The sequence below is a fragment of the Pipistrellus hanaki genome, assembly GCF_964339955.1.
Source record: "Pipistrellus hanaki genome assembly, chromosome: 9".
In the NCBI taxonomy this organism is placed as follows: Eukaryota; Metazoa; Chordata; class Mammalia; order Chiroptera; family Vespertilionidae; genus Pipistrellus; species Pipistrellus hanaki.
Genome location: NC_140511.1, coordinates 50,209,413 through 50,229,808, shown reverse-complemented (window position 1 = coordinate 50,229,808; position 20,396 = coordinate 50,209,413). Strand labels below are relative to the sequence as shown.

The 20,396-nt window shown below is 45.6% G+C and overlaps 1 protein-coding gene across 3 annotated transcripts in view; it reads right to left on the bottom strand.

Annotated features, from left to right (window-relative positions):
- Positions 1–6,185: 6,185 nt before the first annotated feature.
- MICAL2 (microtubule associated monooxygenase, calponin and LIM domain containing 2) overlaps positions 6,186–20,396 on the bottom strand; it is a 196,734-nt gene continuing 182,523 nt past the window's right edge. For 2 of the 3 annotated variants that reach the window (XM_084893499.1, XM_084893506.1), the window contains 3 exons: positions 16,451–16,550; positions 13,278–13,351; positions 6,186–10,233 (listed from right to left, as the gene is read on the bottom strand). In XM_084893499.1, coding sequence (XP_084749625.1) covers positions 10,049–10,233; positions 13,278–13,351; positions 16,451–16,550 — 359 coding nt within the window. In that variant the 3' untranslated portion in view covers positions 6,186–10,048. Of the gene's footprint in view, positions 10,234–13,277; positions 13,352–16,450; positions 16,554–20,396 lie in introns of all 3 variants that reach the window. The other variant, XM_084893500.1, reaches the window with a different exon arrangement.

Below are 20,396 nucleotides of genomic sequence, written 5' to 3'. Positions count from 1 at the left end.
TGGAATAAAGTCACGTTGGTAAAGACAGGGGATGGGAAAGTCTCATTAATGTGGGCAGTGAATGGTTCCAGGGCTCAGTGTTATGCAGGTGTCTTGTTATCCAAACCTTTCTGCCTCAAGGTAATGATTAATCCCTCTTGAAAGGCCCAGGTGGAATGGATGGTAAATTATGAAACAGTGCTACTCAAAGTATAGTCTGAAAACCAGTATTTTTCTGCAAACTGTGTTATTGGTCCTCAGTGGCATAGTGTAGAAACTGGGAGTGTTTAGAAACTTTTAGCCTGGCCAGTGTGGCTCAGTGGTTGAACATCGATCTATGAAACAGAAGGTCAAGGTTCAATTCCTGGTCAGGGCACATGCCCAGGTTGTGGGCTCGATTCCCAGTGTGGGGCACGCAGGAGGCAGCCCATCAATGATTGTCTCTCAACATTGATGTTTTTACCTCTCCCTTTGCCTTCCTCTCTGAAACTAATAAAAAATATTTTTTTAAATAAAAACTTTCATAATTTAACAATATAACTTTGTATTTGTTTAATTTAATAATACAAATTGGAAGCTTATATTTTGCATTTCTTATTTTACTTTTCTAATAATTCATTTTTTATTATACTAATATTTTACAAAAATAGTGGTCTATATGATGGATTGGTCCTTCACCATATATTATTTGAAAAGCAATATTCTAAACTACTCCAGTTTGCTTACAATTTAGATACTCTTTTTGATATTATGCTTTTAGAGTGCTTATGGATGTGAGGTGATCTGTTTCTTATTCAGGAGATTAAATGAGATGATATATGGGAGAAGCACCTTGCACAGGGCCTGGCCCTGTAGGAGGCTGAGTTGAAATCTATTTTAGTCAGGGACACACGTCGCTCACTATTCTTCGATCAGATGTAGGGAAGAGCCCGCACCAGCTTCCTCCCATGAGAATTGGTATTTACAGCGATGGCACCAATGATCAGCTGCCTTTCTCGTGCTTGGTCATCAGTCTCGTCTTACCCAAGGCTCAGCTGATAAGGACAACTCATGAGTTAATGTGTGTTGTGTGAGACTCTGCGGAGTGTCTAGGTTCCTAAGGAGGTAATAATCCAAGTCCCAGGCCTGGCTCAGGAGCTGAGTGACTGCGGACAAATCTCTGCCCTTTCTTATACTCTCATTTTCATCGTCAGTAAAGGGAACCCAGACAGTTCCATATGATCAACAATTACAATCTAGGTTACACCCAACAAAAATGAGTACCTTTGTGCACCCAGATACACATCCTAGGAAGCTCACAGCACCACTATTAACAGTTAAATCAATAAATAGTGATCATCACACGATGTCACTTTCATACAGTGATGAAAGTGACAATAGGAATGTATCTCACAAGATAATGTTGAGTGAAAAAAAAGCAGACACAAATAACATATACTCTATCATTCTCTTTGTAGAAATTTCACAGAGACTGTTGGTGTGAGGTCCATGTCATAGGCTAGTGAGAAGTCAGGATAATGACCAGCCCTGGGAGGGGTAGTGATGAGAATGGGTGGAGGGGTGGGAAGCATGAGGGAGGCTGCAGGAGCTGCTCGTGTTCTGTATCTTGATGTACAGGTACTGGTTCCATGGGAAGATCAACTTTGAAAATTCATTAAGTGTGCATGTAATAATTTGAGCAGGTTTCTGCATGTATATTGTACATGAATACAATTTCATAAATGTATCACAAAACAGATTAATTTTTAAGCCTGGCCAGTGTGGCTCAGTGGCTGAGTGTTGACCCACAAACAAAGAGGTCACCTGTTGGATTCCTGGGGGCATCTGCCACTTTGAGAAGAGGAAGGTTAAAATAGCGGGTTAGGTCATACTGGCATAGAATGGGCACGGAATCCAGTTAGACCAGTGTCCTTAGGAGAAGAAGAAAGTTGGACCCAGACAAGCATAGAGAAAGATGGTGGCCACTGGAGTGACAGGAATGCTGGGGGCTATCAGAAGCTGGAGGAGGCCAGGGACTGTCCTCCCTTAGAGGCTGGGAAAGCAGTGCCCAGCAGACACCTTCGTTTTGGACTTCTAGCCTTGAGAACTGTGAGATAATAAATGTCTGTTGTTTTAAGCCACCTAGTTTGTGGTACTTAATGACAGCCACCCTAGAAATGAATGCACCATCTAAGGGAGAAAACAGGAGCTCCTGCAGATTATGAAGGGGTTTACAAAAGGCCTGGATCCCAATCAATAATTGGAGGTTGTTTAACCACATCAAAGCAGCAGGGGTTGGCCAGGGGGTGGAGAGAAGCCAGCCAGAGCCTCATGGGGACCCCTTTGATCACTGAAAGCAAAGGTGTGCTCCTCGGGATGAAAAGGATGCATGAGAGATTTAAAAAAAAAAAAAAAAAAAAAAAAAAAGGCCCTGAAGTGAGAGTCTTAAGTGAGAATTCTTTTTGCACGCCCCCTCCCTCTCCACCCACCCTTGGGAACTCTGGGATATTAGCAGTGGCCTTTCAAAGCCAGGCTGCTCTTCAGAAGTACTGCTTGCCTGGACTAAGGCACCCAGAAAGCAGCCGGAAGGGGGCAAGGGCTTCTCTTGGGGGGCAGAGGAGGCAAGGGACAAGGGGCAGGGGCAGGGAGCAGGGGAAGCTGAACCACCTCAGCCTATGACCTAGCAGACCGAAGGTGGGGTTATTTTTGAAGATCACATGGATGATGCCATTCAAATGGCCTCTGAATCAGCCCTGGGGGCACGTGTCTCAAGTTCTTTGAGACAGGTGACCTGCTTACCTATCCTCAGGCATCCTGTGATGGACTGTAGACATTAGTAGAAGGTTTTCCACACCTGGGCAAGAGAGTTGAGTGTGTTACACGCGGAGGTGAAACTAAGATCGGTGGTTCCTACTGGCATGGCCTAGCAGAGGAATGCAGATGCTCTGAGGCATGGCGGCAGGGCAAAGCTCTTAAGGAGAGAAAGGAGTTGTCAGCCACTTCGGATGCAGCTAGGCAGAGTGCCTGGGAGTCCCTGATGCTGCTGGTGTGAGGTCCATGTCATAGACCACTGAGTTCACTTCTAAGATCTCCCTTTTCCCTCCCCAGACCAGGGTAAAAGGTCTTCGAGGTCACAGTTTGTAACCCATCTTCCACCCACACCCGCCTCCAGATTTGTGCCGCTTGGAGGGGCAAGAGTCTCGCTCCATCTTGGCTGGGGAGATTTCAAGGGGATTCCTGCCTCCTGTGTTTTCTCTTAGGGAGGAAGGTCAGAAGGAGCACATCTAACGAGAGGCAACTGGATCACCACGGCCAGATGGTGCCTTCAGGGTGAACCTGAGAACCACGGGCCAACGGGGCCTGCAAGACACTGGGCATTTGGTTCATGGAAGCAGAGAGAGAGAGAGAGAGAGAGAGAGAGAGAGAGAGAGAGAGAGAGAGAGAGAGAGAGAGAGAGAGAGAGATTGGCGACACTGCCCTGCGAAGCCGTGTTTCCTGGCCTGGCGTTCTGCTTCTATCTCCTCTGGCTTAAGCTGCCCATTCTTATTCATTCTGCTGAGATTTGAAGTTTTTTGGTTTGTTTCTGCTGTTGGAATTTGAACAGTTTGAGACTCACCATTCCCATCACAAAGTTATGTTCCAGCCATTCCCATTCTAAACCTGGAACCTGTGCACAGCAGAGTGACTCATTCAAGGAACCTGGGAGGGAGGGAAGAGGAGGATCTGCCCCACTTCACGGACGAAGACCCTGAGGCATCCAGGGAGCCGTGGAGCTGGAGTTAAAGCCCTGAACTAGTGACTCTTAGAATGATTAACTAGTTTATTTCCCCCCTCCCCCCCCCCCTTAAGCTACTGATTAGCTTTCAAATCACATACTTACATGTTTGGGACTACTCTCTTCACATACTCACTTCCTCCAAATTCTATGGAAACACCTTCCGTTATTCTGGGATGGGAGGGAACTGAATTCCTGAGCCCTGGCTCATTGGGAGCTGCGGCCCCAGGATCAGATTTACAAGGGACCGTGAATGCTGTTTCCCAGTTATTACCATCCTGCTCCCCACCCTCGCTGCTCACTCCTTCCCTCCACCTCTAAGGGCCTGCAGAAGCTACCTCACTCTCAGCTGGTCCCCAACACACTCCCTCAGCCCTTTCTCTCCCATCCCCTCGGCCCTGTGCTCTTGGTTCCCTACCCTTGGGACTGAGGACTCGATTTTATGATGCCATGCTTCTCAATTTGGAGCAAAAAAGTGTCCTTAGGGGGGGGATGAGGACAAATATGTGATACCTTAATCGATAAAGAAATTTAAAAAAATAAAAAAAGGTGCCGAAACTGGTTTGGCTTAGTGGTAGAGCGTCTGTCTGCGGACTGAAAGATCCCAGATTCGATTCCAGTCAAGAGCATGTATATTGGCTGCGGGCACATCCCTGATGGGGGGTGTGCAGGAGGCAGCTGGTCGATGTTTCTCTCTCATCAACGTTTCTAGCTCTCTATCTCTCTCCCTTCCTCTATGTAAAAAAAATCCATAAAAATATATTTAAAAAATAAATAAAATAAAAAAATAAAAAAAAGGTGTCCTGAGGGGGTGCATGGCACCGTGTCCGAGGTACCTGGTCATCTGGACACATAGGGCACACCTTCCCGGAGTATCATGTTTATGGAAAGGTTTTTGTGAGGGCTGCCGGAGGTGGGGTAATTTACCTGTTCTAAACAACATTTTCCATGAGAGAGTGTATGAGAGGCAGAACAGAAGGTAACAAAATGCTGCGGAGTGGCAGCTTCGGCTTCTATCCCCAGGTTTCCTCCGAGCAGGGCTTTGCACCGGGGTGTTGGGGAGGGTGGCAATGGGGGCCGATCTAGGACAGGAAGAGAAGGAACAGGTAAGCACAAGGCACACGTCCAGGCAGGGCCACAGAGCAAGCCATGCAGCCTGGTGGCCCACAAGCCAACACCTGAGCCCAGACTCAGTGTCACTTTCCAAGTGGGGTAATGTTGATCTTAAGGATTTTGCTTTCAGGATTAAAAGGAATAGTTCATGCACCGGACCGCACCTGGCCGGGAGGTGAGCTGAATTCCGGGCCCTGTTACCAGCATCAGGGGCAGAGGGCTCCCCAAGGAGCCAAGGCTGCATCAGTTTTCCTTCTAGAAAGGAGCCGGGAGAGGGAGTGAGCATGAAATACCAAGTGTGCCCTGAGGGCTGAGGGATAGCCTGTGGCAGCTTAGGGTCAGGGAAAGGCCGAGAGCTTGTGGCTCCTGAGCAGGAGGAAGGCACTTGTGCCCCAGCAGAGGCCCAAGGAAGAATGCAAGAGGTGGCCAGCCTTTCCTTGGCACTTTCCCTGGGCACATTAGCACTTGCAAAGCAGGAGCTCTCATCCCACTTATGTTTACTTTTGGCGGATATTCAATAGGAAAAAAAAAATGAATCATTTCACATATTCTCTCAGCAGACAAAAGCTTTCAAACAATGGGGAACACAGCGTGAAATGATGGGACTGACCACTTCCTTAAGCTGCCATGGTCATTTTGATGTTCTACACGCTCACATTTCATGAATTTGCATGCACTGGGATTATGAACAACAAAAAAAACAGCCCAACCAGCATGGCTCAGTAGTTGAGCATGGACCTATGAACCAGAAGGTCACGGTTCAATTCCTGGTCAGTGCACAGGATCCCCGGGTTGCAGGCTCCCCAGTGTGGGGTGTGTAGGAGGCAGCCGACCACTGATTTTTCTCTCATCGTTGATGTTTCTATCTCTCTTCCTCTCCCTCCCAGTTCTGAAACCAATAAAAAAAATATTTAAAAATAAAGAACAAAATAACAACACAGCGGAATCTCAGTCCTCAAAGAGTGCATGGAAGGCCAGCGCAGTGCAGAAAGGAGCGTTCCTGTTGAGTAAATGAAATACAAAACCAGTCTCCCCAGGTAGAAAGGGAGGAGAGGCAGGAGGTGGAACTAGGCGAGGCTCCCTTTCCCCACCTCCCCGCCTCTGAGAATAGCTCTTTGTTGAGAGAATACACCTGAGGTGAGCCTTCTCTCCCTCCATTCTACTCCAATTTGCTGGTCAGGTAAGTCCTTGCAGGTGCCCCAATGGGAATCAAACGTCTACCATTAACTCACTGACTCCCACACGAAACCAAAGCTGAGCCTCGGTCCTTTCACTGAGAAGAAAGAAGTGAAATGGACACTGCCCTCAGAGGGGCCAGCCCCAGCCCGCATGGAAATGCTTCTATCTCTTAGACACAAAACCATTTATTTTTGGTCCGTTTCAGCATTTACAGCAGCGCACATGTAACACATTTCAATCCACATGAAGAGTTCCCAATCGTGGGAGCAAATTAATCTTTGACAAGCTCCTCAGCAGCGAGGCTAGAAGATAAACAGTAGGTGAGACAGCACACGCTCCCCTGTGCATGAACCTTCTTATTACAATAAACTCCCACATCGCGGCTCCCCGCATCCAGTAGCCGCCATTTCCTCTGTTCATGTGGCAGCCCAAGCTGCCCCCTGCCACCTCTGCCCTGCTGGGGGAGTTCTGTGATCAGCCACCTGGGAGGGGACATGCTGCCATTTTCAGTTTGCGAGGAAGAGCCTGCAGATCTGCTTCGTGGAAGACAGACGCTGCTGACTTGTCGTCGGCCTCCAGAATGCAGAAAACATCAATGTCAGCGCCGCCGCTCCTCAGAGGTGGAAGCACCTGCCACTTCCTCTCTCAGTTGCAATTAGCATGCTGCATCTCAGCATTGATTGACCCCGAGCTGCCTAACACAGCCAATCAAGGTTTAAATGAGACCGTAAAACCTGATATTATTTTTCACAGTTTTAGAAACACGGACTTATTTGTGTTTTTATTGCCAAAGCAGCACCTACAATAGTTGGGGCTGCAAGTCTTAATGCTTAAGATGAATGTGAATAGACGAGGTTGATGCCGCTAATAAAAGTAGTTCTTTATCTTTGTATTTATTCGGGAGTGGCACTTGTTTATGTTTGTATTGTTTTGTGTGTGGGCAGAGTGGAGGAAAAATATTCTTTCTGTATCCCAGCACCTAGCACAAGGCAGCAGAACCCCGATGGGCATTTGGAGAATGTTTCTTAAACAAATAGATAAATAAATGAGTGGTTTGGGAGAGCAAGCTTAAGAATCATTCTCTTGGTCCAACTTATGAAAAATTCTGAACTTAAGACCATCATGAGTTCAGTCAGTGTGGCTCAGTTGAGCATTGACCTACCAACCAGGAGGTCATGGTTCGATTCCTGGTCAGAGTACATGCCCGGTTTGCAGGCTCAGTGCCCTGTAGGAAGCAGCCAATCAATGATTCTCTCATCATTGATGTTTCTGTCTCTCTCTCTCTACATTCCTCTCTGAAATCAATAAAAAATATATTTTTAAAAATACTATCATAAGCCTTTGGTTTAGCTTAGAAGCTGTGTGAGACTATGAAATAGGACCTGAGGCTGGCTGGGTTTTCTGTCTCACTCAGCGTCCTACATTGCTTAGCTTTGATCACAAGTGATCTTTCAGGGGACAGTGAAGGCTGTGTCTATTTTCATCATAATCTTATTCATAGCGCATACAAAGAAATGGTCTTTAAAATGTACAATATGATACATTTTGAGGGCCTAAGAATAGAGGGTCTCTATTGTGAATAAGGAATGGAATCATTTAAAATACTTTAACGGCCGCAATGTTTGCGTCCTTTTGGAAATGATCACTGAAATAGTTTCTATGTACTGGTAAAACGGAAGGCCAGTGCAAGTATGAGATTTATGTCTTAACTTGGCCAGATAAGAGAGAGTCTTAAACCACAGAGTATAGTCTGTGGAAGAAAAAGTGAACAAATTGCTTCTCTCATCTATTAACACAATACTGGAGCCAAGAATTACCTTCTTTCTTGGCCTTCTTGGGAGAATCTTTCTTTTAGGTGGAAAGAGAACAAATTTAAATAAGTGGCAGTTAATTCTTTTGCACAATAACAACCCAGACACTACACATTTGAGCATCATCTGTTAAATGTACGCAAGCATCCAAAATGCACTTGTATATAACTGACAGAAAAGTCTGGGCTTGAATACGTCTACACATTCTAGAATGAAAATTGAAGTTATATATTCCCTTCTTAAAATAGTAATATTCCTGCACATCCATAGTCTCACCTCCAATTGCCTGGTGGCTAGAAATATTAGTTTGACTATCTCCATAAATCTTTAATACTACATAATTCTCTGCCACAAACATCTGAGTTATTTGTATATTAAATAGCTTATGTACCAACATCTTAGTGAAAATAGGTCTTTTCCAAATTATAACGTAGGAAAACCAGAATTATGAGGCAATCATATTAGCAATTTCCACCAAATAAATAAAATAGATAAATAGCTGTAAGAGACACAGTTTTCAAAGATAAATAGATAGGTAGATAGATGCCTATACATGTTTCCTAATATTAGAATTTAGGCATCAAAAGACTTGATTCTGAAAGAAAAGATAAGGGGGGAAACCTTACAACCTTAGGAGCTTGATATACCATGGAAATGTCATGTTTTAATATGACCCAAAACATTGGTGGACTCGGAAAATCCAGTTATACTTCCTATCTCTGGCTTCTCGGCTGGCCAGGTCCATGTATTATATATAGACAGCATCTCAGACAGAGATGGTTCATGGCTCAACTCATTTTGAGGGAAGTTAGGTCTGCAGTCAGAGCTGACTGTTGCAAAGCACCTTTTGTCCAATGACGCATTTAAACACTTGCAGAAACAAGAGAGGCCAAACATAGAGCAACAAAGGGTCCTCCAGTCTGCCTCTTGTCAATGATAGAGCCAGTCTTCACAGAATCCCATTGAGGGAGAACAAATACTTTATGACAACAGATCACCATTTGAAATCTTTTCTTTGGTTCCACACGAACCATCAAAACATCCCAGGAATCCTACTTCAGTGCACAAACTCCACCTCCCAGCTTTCCTTGTACATTCAAAATGTCTACAAAATCCAGGACCCAGTTTGGGATGTGGTAAATGGGGTCATTGCGCTCAGCTGCACCTTGAAGTCGGAAGTGGTTCTGTCGTTGTCCTGTGGGTTTCTGGGCCACCTCGGCAGCGTCTCAGAGCCACTTCTCTGTTTTGGACCCAAGAAGACCACCACGGGGTCAGGTGCCTTACCTTGGGTCACCAGCGTGTGCATTTTTACAGCAGCACCAATCTCACACATAGTTTTATCCACAAATGAAGGCGTTTCCCTTTGCCATTCCCAACAGTTTTAAAAAATATATTCATTTTCTAAAAATACTTTCCAGTATGTCCCAGGGGCCATAAGGACAGTACTCTGAGAATAAAAAAGCCTTTCTAAGCTAACAGTACTTGGTGAAAATTAGTGACCCTTCTGGTACAAAGTTAAAGTTCTATTTCCTTTCTTTTTTAAATAAAATGAAAGTTCAAATGTCCTATTAAACTCTCATTGCTTATAGATATTATATTAAGGCTTATAAGTACACCTGGTAAATTAAATCCACCCTGGATTGAATTAACACCTGCTATGTGAGTTGTTTGCTTTATGTAATCAGTAATCTCAAGGTTTCTCCTCTTTCGCTGGAGAAACAATTTAAATATTAACCTAATCTTTAAACTACTGCTGCTTCCTCCTGACATTTGGAAACCAGTCATCCATGAAAAAAGAAAAAAGGCAAATGTGGCTATATTAATGAAAAGGCAGCTTCTTAACAAATCTTAAGATGTGCAACTCAATGCATTGGGCAGATACGTGGTAAAAAGCAGAAGGAAAGTCCATCTGTGTCACCTTCTAGGGAAAACAATACTGGCCACCTGCCAAGGCCACCTCCAATCGGAGAGATCTGCTGAGGTGGACTCCCCATTCCAAAAGCGTCTTTGTATTTTCTCCATTATAACCTCTGGAAGGAAAAATCTGGGGCAGCTGTAGCACATGTGAGAGAATTTTAATTTTTGAAAACATATTGCCGTATGGTTGTAACTCAAGTCGCAGGTCTGACGAATGCTGCCAAAGGAAGTCGGAGTGTGTGAGGTGTGCTGGGCAGGATCCCGTCCTTGGTGGCTCCGAGTGGGGGCGCCGTGCTCACGTCCTGCTCAGCTGATAGCCCCTGGAGAATATGAAGCTTTCAAAGTGCTGGTCCTCAGCCTTTTCTTTGATGCGCTGCTCCTCTAAGGAATCCACGAGTTGGTCCCTCTGCTTAATCACTTGCATCATCTCATCGAATATTTCTCGCTCCTCCTTTAGATCATTCTCATCTTTCTGGCTCTCTAGAGAAAGAGAAAAAGGAAAACATCGGACCTCGGGTAAGAAGATTTGGCCCCGGGAGAGCTCCTGGCCTCTGCATTCTTGGTTGTCCCAGACGTGTGCTGCCCTTTAATTTCCATGGAGAAAACAAGGAAAAGAATCAATCACTAGGGAACTGCCCTCAGAGCCACCGATTAGAAAGGTGGGTGCTTTGTGCTGCGGGCAGCTCAGTTTCCAACTTGAGGATATATCTAAAGTGCCAGGGGAGAACCCCTTTGTGAGAAAAAGAAGCTAATACCAGACAAGCCCTCACCCTCCCCTTTTCTGCACACACACAAAAAAAATATCCACAAACAACAAAATGTCTGTTCTCCCTAAACATGTCTGAGCTACAGCAAGCAGAGTTTCTAAGCAGACTGCCTACACCCGTGGCCGGTGCTTCAATTATGAGAATCCTTTTTCAATTTGTAGTTAATGATGAACCGTAGCCCTTTGGGGAGAGACCAGGCGGAAGCATGGTGAGGCACAGCTGGCCAATAGGAGGATGTGACTGCTCTTCCCCTTAGCCTTTCGGAGCACGTGACCTTCTTCCTACACAGCCTGAAATAGCCGACTGCCCTGGGGGAGATAATATTGTTACAAAGTCAGGGAAAGAAAGGGTAAGAGGCAGGTACTGCAGTCATGCCTTTCTGACATTCAAAACAGGACTTTAAAGCCAAATTTAGGTCTTGTCACCCAGATCATTGCCTTGGGAGACTTCATGAATTCCGTCAGCCCCTTCCGTTTAATAGATCAGGACCAAGGTGAGCCCCATCCCAGAGTGGCGAAGGGTTGCCGCCCCTCACATCGGGCTTGGATCTAGGTGGGGCCAGGAAGAAGGTGTACGTATATGACAACAGGGAGATAAAGAAGCATCATTCCCTTCGCAGCTCATGTTTTACGGGCCGGTGAGAACTCTGTGTTCCAGTCTCTCCATTCTACACCTTAGAACCCCCAAGAGGGCAGGAAATGTTGTATCATTTGATGGGAACACAACATCCAAACAAGACAAGGATGTTGCCTCAAGTCTTGTTTGGAACGCTGGGAAGAAGCCAGCCAGAGGGCACCCTATGTATAAACAGGCAGGACTCTGTGTTTGGGCAGAGAAATAGGGAGTGAGTGTGACTCCCCCGATCTTGATCTAATGTGTGTGGCATGTGTGAGCCTAGAAGTGCTCACTTGCCCCAGAGCTGCCAAAGGGATCCGGCCAGTGGGCCTCTGGGGCTCCCTCAGGATGAGGAGTGAAGTGGCCCCACAGTGAGATCAGGTGGTGAGCCCTGGCCAAGCTGAATGGAGGCTGCTCTGAGAGGCTGGTGAGCCAGGCAACGGCCTTAGGCTCCAAGCTCGCCCAGACAAGGGCAGGCTGTGGATCAGCCAGCTGCACACCTTAGCTGCAAATGCTGGCAGAGACAGTGGCAGCCCGATGACAGCAGATGGCTGCGAAGGGACTCTGTGTCTCAGCGCAAATCACCCAGGTTCCTAACGTCCAAAACTCACACAAACCTGCCTCTCCCCATTACCTTGGGGAGAAAAGCAGAAGGACGGGGTGACCATCTGCAAGATTGAACATTTTCATCCCAAAGAGACTGAGCATTTCCTACGGGAACTGTTTAAAATATTGCATCAGACTAAGAGAAGGGGGTATAAAGTTCCTTTTTTTCCTTGCTAATTAGAGGGATGAAGCTTTTGTGGAAGATGAGCTCAGATACAGACAAAAATGAAGAAGCTGCATTTTTTTTTTTTTTTTTTTGGTACACCTGAAAGGGGTGAGAAAAGGTATGACCATCAGCACTCAATAAGAATTGTTTAAAAAAAAAAAAAATTGAAGGTTGGCTAATGGAGTCTTTGGTGGTATTTATTTTACCACCCCTGAAAAAGAACACATTAAAATCGGTATCAGATGTGTGAATCAGACCTCAGTTATACACTATGGTTTGTTAATTAAGTATATTTCAGTTTGGTGCTCCTTATTTGATAATCAACTCAGTAAAAATTTTTAAATTTCTCTCAATTTTGGCTTGTCATCAACATACCCTTCTAAGCCCTTCCTGACAATAAAAAGTGATGTATACCACTTTCATCTGCTCTGTAAGGGTTTTGTTAGAAATAGAATTCTTGCTATAAAGAATTCTATTTATAGAATACTAACACGAGACCCCGAGTCTGTGATGATCTGTACTTTAATTTCAGCCCTATCATTTATTTTCAGCATGCTCGCGAAGTTCCCAGACTCTGTATTCTAATCTGTAAAATGGAGATGAAATACCGAAATAAAAATATTCATGATGATGACGCCTAATGCTTACTACATGCTTGCCCTGTACCCGTAGGTAGGCGCAGTGTTCTGTTCAGGAGGTATAGAGGAATTATTTGACTTGTTCTTTTAGACCCATGGTCTTAATGTAAGAAAGCCATGCGTTGGCCTGGCCCCACAAACACACAGTGCAAAACAGAGTGAACGTGCCCAGCTGCCAATGGATGTATAAATCAGTATATCGTGTCAATGCGTTTACTTCAATTCTCTGTCCTTCCTGGTCAAATATTTCCTCACATACAATGCCCTGGCCCCGCCATGCTGGGAAGGATCTTTCCTTTGCCGTCTCCTATGTGGTCCCCAAACCCCTATGTCATGGCGCTCATCAGCTATGTCATTACAGTGGTACCATAATTCCTGAACAGGGACCACAGGGCACAGTGGATCTCCTCCATATGCCAGTCACACACTGGATCCTCCATAAATACTTGCTAAAGGAATGATTGGGTGAGTGAATGAATGTGTGAATAAATGACTTTGTTCCTATTCAGACTTGGGATGGAGCAAAGAGCTGCTCTCCCAGCCTGAGTGAATGAAGCTGGACGGGGACTGCTGGGCTGCGGACGGTGGGCAGAGGAAAGGCTGGCTTTGTGCTCCCTTCTAACCCCCAGGAAGGAGGGCCCTCCCCTCTGAGATTTGCAGTGTGCTCTGCTCAGGTGTCTCTCTGGGGGGAAATGTCTTTAATAAGAACCCAAAACACATCACCGTACTCACCCTCCTTAAGCATTTTCTCTCGTAATTTCTGCTGCAGTCTGCTTTGATGATCTTCTAATTCTAGTTCTTGGGCCCTAAGGATGAGAAAGCATTCAGACCTTATAAATACTAGAGATGTGTGTAGACACACTGGCAAATAAGCTCACGACAGTAGCTAAGGCATTCTTCTTCCCTCTTAAAACTGGAATCTCTCTAAACCGGACATTTTGCTGCTGCCGGTCACTGAAGGTGCCGAGAGGATTGCTGAGATGTGCTGGGCTCAGCTCAGGAGATGATGAGAGGAACTGAAGGGTGAGATTCGACCTCTGTAGGCTTTTGGAAGACCACCCTTTACTGAAGGGTCATGAGGAAATGACCAGAATAGTCCAAGAAGAAGCAAGGACAATCCGAAACTCTTCTCTCTTTTGAGGGTAACATGACTTCAAGTATCACCTATAACCATTTCCAACTCTGACTTTGGTGGACAAGAAAAGGAGAAAGCAGAAACAGGAAACATTTTGTCCAGGTGAAGACAACAAAACTCTGACAGCCCCCTGGTTGTAGGAGCTGATGGGGGGAAAAAAGCCCTGGCCAGGTAGCTGAGTTGGTTAGAGCATTGTCCTGATACAGCAGGTTGTTGGTTCAACCCCAGCTGGGGCACATACAAGAATTAACCAATGAATCCTACATAATAAAAGGGTACTATGCAATTAGACTGAACAGCAGAACAACTGAACAACCAATCAAAGCGTAATATGCTAATTATATACTAAGGCAGCTCTACCATTCACTATAACGGGCACTGACCACCAGGGGGCAGATGTTCTGACTGGTAGGTCAGCTTGCTGCTGGGGTCTGGCCGATCAGGACTGAGCGAGATGGGACAAACACACCTTGGAGCTCTCCCGCAGCCCCTCCTTGGCCTGATTGTGCACCAGTGGGGTCCTTCAGCCTGGCCTGCGCCACTCTCACAATCCAGGACCCCTCAAGGGATGTCAGAGTGTCAGTGTTAGCCTGACCCCACAGGCCACTTCCCTTGGGAGGGTGCCAGATGCAGGGCTCATGGCTGGCAAGCACTGCTGTGGCAGCTCAAACCTCTCCCCATCAGGACTGATTGGGTACAACCCTGTAGTAGGCACAGGCCGGGATGAGCAGGGGTGGCAGATAGGAGCTGCAGGTGGCATTGAACTGCAGGTTTCAGCCCGATCCCTACAGGCCACACAGAGGGACCCCGCCTGTGCACAAATGCACTGGGCCTCTAGTGCATAAATAAGTGGAACAACAAATTGATGTTTCTCTCTCGCTCCCATTGATGTTTCTATTTCTCTATCCCTTTCCCTTCCACTCTCTCTAAAGTCAATAAAATAAAAAGTATACATTAAAAAAAGAGGTGGGCCCATCATATTTTTGTGACTATATAGATAAGCATGTCTAATTCTGGAGTTTGGGTTCATGTCATGGGTTGAATAATGACCCCAAAAGATATGTCCACGTCATAACCGCTGGAACCAGTGAATGTGACCTTCTTTGAAAAAAAGTCTTTGCAGATGTAATATATGTAGTTAAGGACCTTGAGATGAGAACATTTGGGATTATCCCAGTGGACCCTGAGTCCATTTTATAAAGGAAGTGGATGACACAGATACCCAGAGAAGGCCATGTGAAGACAGAGGCAGAGAATGGAGGGGTGCAGCTACAAGCCAAGGGATGCCTGAAGCCACCAGAGGCTAGAAATGCAGAGGGCGCATGGCCCTGCTAACACCTTGATTCAGCCTTTCCTCTTCCAGAGCAGCGAGGGAATACATTTCTGTTGTTGTAAAACACACTGTTTGTGGCAATTTGTTATTCTGGCTCTAGGACAGTAACACAGATAGCAAGCTCACGCGGGCTCTCATATTTAGCCAAGCCATTATCAGCAACAAAGGTGATCTTTTGAAGTTTCATCTATTGGCTTGGTAGTCTTATTTCTCACCTGGTCCAGAACCCAGCCAGGGGAGAGGAGTAGAATGTATTAGGCATCTTAAAAGATAGCTCCCACTGCCAAAACCGGTTTGTCTCAGTGGATAGAGTGTTGCCCTGAGGACTGAAGGGTCCCAGGTTCGATTCTGATCAAGGGCATGTGCCTTGGTTGTGGGAACATCCCCAGTAGGGGGTGTGCAGGAGGCAGCTGATCGATGTTTCTCTCTCATCGATGTTTCTAACTCTCTATCCCTCTCCCTTCCTCTTTGTAAAAAATCAATAAATAAAATAAATAAAATAAAAAGATAGCTCCCCCTACCTCAATTACCTCTCAGGATTGGGGTAAAAAAGAAAAGAGACAGCATAAGTGAAAGCACCCACATTAAATGCTACTTCCTCTCCAGAATGGTGACAGGTATCATGACCTTCCACTTTGTCAGAGGGTATTGACATCCATCTCTACTTTCTTTAAAAAAAAAAAAAAAAAAAAAAAAAAAAAAAAAAAAAAAAAAAAAAACTGTTTAAAAATATATATTTTTTTTATTGATTTCTGAGAGGAAGGGAGAAGAAGAAGAGAGAGATAGAAACATCAACGATGAGAGAAAAATCATTGATTGGCTGCCTCTTGCATGCTCCACACCGGGGATGGAGCCTGCCACCTGGGCATGTGCCCTGACTGGGAATCAAACTGTGATCTCCTGGTTCATAGATCAATGCTTAACCACTGAGCAACACCGGCCCAGCCCCTCTCTATTTTCTGTTCTTCAAACCAGGCTGCCGCCCCTTATTTAGTGAAGACAGCCAGACATCCTAGCCTTCAACTCGCTAAAGCCACAAGGAAGTGCACAGGCCACTCTCGCCAAGCCTCTCCCGCGGTTCACACCCAGAGGCCAGAGACATGCTTCCCTGTGGCAGGTGTGTGGCTGCAGGTGGGTGCCTTTGGTCTGGGCAGCAGGGATGGGCTGAAAATACTTTTCCAAATGCCCTCCAGCTCCAGCCCCATTACCTGAAATCTATTTTAGCTACAGGACTTCACAGGCAGAATAGATAACTGAAGATTCTCGGCACTAATGCCAGCATGATATGCAAGGCATCAAGTATCAATTTGCCTCAATCACAATTTTGTATGCACAAGAAGAAAAAAACCCTGGGACTGCCACCTAGGCCAGCGAGCCACCCCACTCCCGCCCCGAGTTGCGTTTGGGCCTTGCTGCTATCCGCGTTGCCTTACTTACATGATCAGTAGCTCCGACTCATATCGCATTAATTTATTCTTCTCCAGAACCAGCTTAAACCATTCCTGCAAAAGCTGTGCTTCATCCTGTGTGCCTGAATCTGCTTAAGAAATCAACAGCAAATGGGTTAGATTGGCGCTTCTCTCCACCTGATCAAACTGTTTTGGAGCTACTTTAGCGGACCGTGTTTGTAGCAAAAAGAGCTCAGCGGGCAGCAGTCCTCCGATGGTCTGTTGATGCCTCCAGGTCAGGGACATGAAAAATAAAACCCACCTGTGCATGCTCTAGGGGAGGTCCTCTTCCACATTCAGGACATGAATACTTCAGTTTCAAGGACATATACCCTTAATAATGTCCTGCCACTAATGACCCTTCTGTTTCCTTATATGTTATCAGGAAAACTTCCATAAGTTTGTGCATCACATCCTTCTCCAAAGAAAACCCAATAAACCTTCTGGTTACTATCTCCTTCTCCTCCAACATCAAATGCCCATTTAGTGCCCAGGTGGGGTGTGGCTTCCTTCGTGGAGCAGAGAGGCTCAAACCCCTTTTGGTCATAAAGGAGTTGTGACTGGCATTCAGATTTTTGGCAAAAAGAAAGGGCAAATGAATAAATAATGTTATTAGCTTTGAGATTCATAGAAAAAAATTATATCCATATAATCTTATAACTTAGATTATGGTTGAGCATTGGCCCTCTGAACCAGGAGGTCACAGTTTGATTCCTGGTCAGGGTGCATGCCTGGGTTGCAGGCTCCATCCCCAGTGTGGGGTGTGCAGGAGGCAGCTGGTCAATGATTCTCTCTCATCATTGATGTTTCTGCCTCTCTCTCTCTCCTTCTCCCTTCCTCTCTGAAATCAATTAAAAACATTTTAGAAAATGAATTCCCTTATCTCTCTATCTCCTTTTATTGATAAGGAAAATGGGATCCAGGGAGATTTATGTGCAATGCTCTAAGTTATATATTTAGTTAATGTGCAAACTGGTGCTACAATGCAGCTCTTAACTTCTGCTGAATTCATTCATTCATTCACTCATTCATTCATGAAATAGGTGTTGGGTAGTACCTTAGGTACTTGGGATTCAGTGATAGATAATCCATCAAGGGACCGTTCTCAACCTTTGAGTGAAACTCTTCTATAGACTCTAAATGCATCCAATTGGTGTCACGCAGCCTACATTTCTGCATCTTGTCTGATGGGAAACTTTGGTAACAAAGTCATTTCCTGAAATCAAGCTCCCCATCGTGGGCCATATCCATCGGCACCTTGCAACTTCACTCAGAAAAGGACATGACATTTGTTTTTCATGGCTTCTTAGTAAACACAAGTGGGTTCCTTAGTAATCTCTAAATGTCTTTCTAAATAGTCACAATTTTAAAAATAATCCTACCTAGAGTTTTGACAGGGATCAGAATTCATGTGTCTTTCCCAGGTGGAAAGCGGAAAATGTGCTCATCTCAAGGTCTTTGGGCTCTGCCAGGCTTCCTGAGTTTCAAAGACTGAGGTTACAGCTGCAAGTGTTTTCAACACCAGAGGGTTAATAGGGTTCACTCAACAAATTCTGATTGAATAATGCCACATCCAAGGCTCTACGTATGTATCATCTTACATTGGGGCTTAGACATCTGAGTTCATTGCTCTCCCTTTTTTTTCTCACCTGTCCAGATTCAATTTCCTCTTCTAGATGGTTGCTTAACATGTCTAGATTGAGGACCATTTGCCTCGATAAAGAAAACAGAAAAGCTGAGAGTTGAGAATCCTGCTTTTCCCCATCCTGTGACATAATACCATCTGCCTCAGCACAGGGTCTGTCTTCTCCTTGTTCCCAATCCAAAAGAAACAGCACTATTTTGCCGTCTTCAGGGTATTTTTTGTTATTGTTTTTCAGATTCAGCCTCTTTGCTGCATTATTTCCTCAGGCTCCAGCCGCCTTTTATCCTGGATTTCATGTCCCTTTTCCAATCTTCCTTATGTGTCCTTCTACAATCTGGCCCATTAGAAAGTCTCCTGTTGCAGTCCCACTAATTTGTTTATTCATCCTCACCCCAGGGTATTTTTCCATTGATTTTTAGAGAGATTGGAAGGGAGAGGGAGAGACAGAGAGAAACATTGATGTGAGAGAGACACATGGATTGGTTGCCTCCTGCATGTACCCAACTAGGTCCGGGGGAACCTGCCACCAAGGTACATGACCTTGACCAGAATCAAACCCAGAAATCTTCAGTCTGCAGGTAGATACTCTCTCCGCTGAGTCAAACCGGCTAGGGCCCCACTGATTTCTATTGGTGCCATTCTCCACAAACACAGGTTGAACTGAATGGATTGATTTAATTTTTTTTCCAATGGAGTAATTTGTAATTTTATAGCCTACAGTTCATTTGTTTAGAGTTTTCCTTTCTTCACTAGTCAAAAACCCCTTTAAGGGGTCATCGAATATGGACTCCGGTGCAGGTTCCCAGAAAATCTGCCTTTCCAAAGGCTGGGGTCCATGGGATTGTGCCTTGCCCATACCGGCCTTGCTCTCAACTCTAAGGATGCACCAAGACTTTGCTCCATGCTCTCCATCGCCTCACCGCCTCCCATCAGAAAACTTCCTGTGGGTTCCGGTGCAGCCTGGACCAGCGTTGCTCCTCACTACAAATGCAGTGGAGCGAAGTGGCAAAGGGCCTGTGCTTGGAGATCCAGCAGCCTGGCTCAGCCACTTCACCAGTGTGTGACCTTGGGCAAGCAACCTCACATCTCTGCACCTTGGTGTCGTCCAGTGAAAAACAGGGATGATCCTAGTACCTGCCTCCTAATCAGGTATGGGGTTTAGGTGCGATGTTGCCTGTCAAATGCTTACCACGGTGGCTGGCACATAGCAAACCATCCATCAACTGCCTCGTTGCTGCTAGTACCTGCTATTTCCTCCAGTGTCGACTTTTATACAGTTTCCTGTGGGTGATTTTCGGTTCGCCTTTAAAAGTCAGCTTGAGAGTAATGCCTGGCTTGGTTTTACATGCCTAAACTTTGCCTTGTGACTTCACTCGAGGTTAATAAAAACTCTTCACAAATTATTATTATTTTTGGCCCCACGTAAATGAGAAGGTCAGATGGCTGCTGGCTCATCAGCACCTGCTCAGGAGGACGCCAGCGCTCTGCCTGCAGAGATCGTTGGCTCAGGCATGCCTCCATCTGCAGCCGCTGTGGGACGGGAAGCCTCTCTAGGGCATGGGTTCGAGTCCTGTGTCTGGGAACCAGGGCGCAGCTAGAATGGCACTGCCAGAGGGCGTGCAGCCCTGGCTCTGTCTAGATAGCTCGGCCACCTACCTCTGACAGCCTCCTCTGCCAGTGTTAGCACCAGCTGGTCTTCATTAGCTCACATGTACTGTACTCATATCAGGCCTTTTCCTAGACAGTATGCAAGGTTTCCAATTGCTCAGGTGGAGCAAAGTAATCACAACTCAACACAACACAACTTCTTATTAATGGAGTTATATTCTGTGCTCTTCAACTTTTATTGATTTCAGAGAGGAAGGGAGAGGGAGAGAGAGAGAGGGACATCAATGATGAGAGAGAAACATTGATAAGCTGCCTTCTGCACACCTTACACTGGGGATCGAGTCTGCAACCCAGGCTATTTTTGTGCTTTTGACAATCGATCCTGGGGCCCTTTAGTCCACAGGCCAGCACTCTACCCACTTAGCTGAACCAACTAGGGCTGGAGTTATTTAAATTGGCCTACTTTTCCCCAAGTGAGCTCTAAAAACTATTGTACAAAGCAAGTTTGGTTACTCCCTACTGAAGTTGTCCGATTACCCTCCACATTCAAGTTCAAATCACCTAGCTGGACCACACTCTGTCCCTGCTTCCAGTAGAAGGTCTGGCACTTATGGTCAGTAACTTCTTCCCCAGTGAATATTAACAATACATGAACCATCTAGTCTTTAAAGTCATGGCTTTC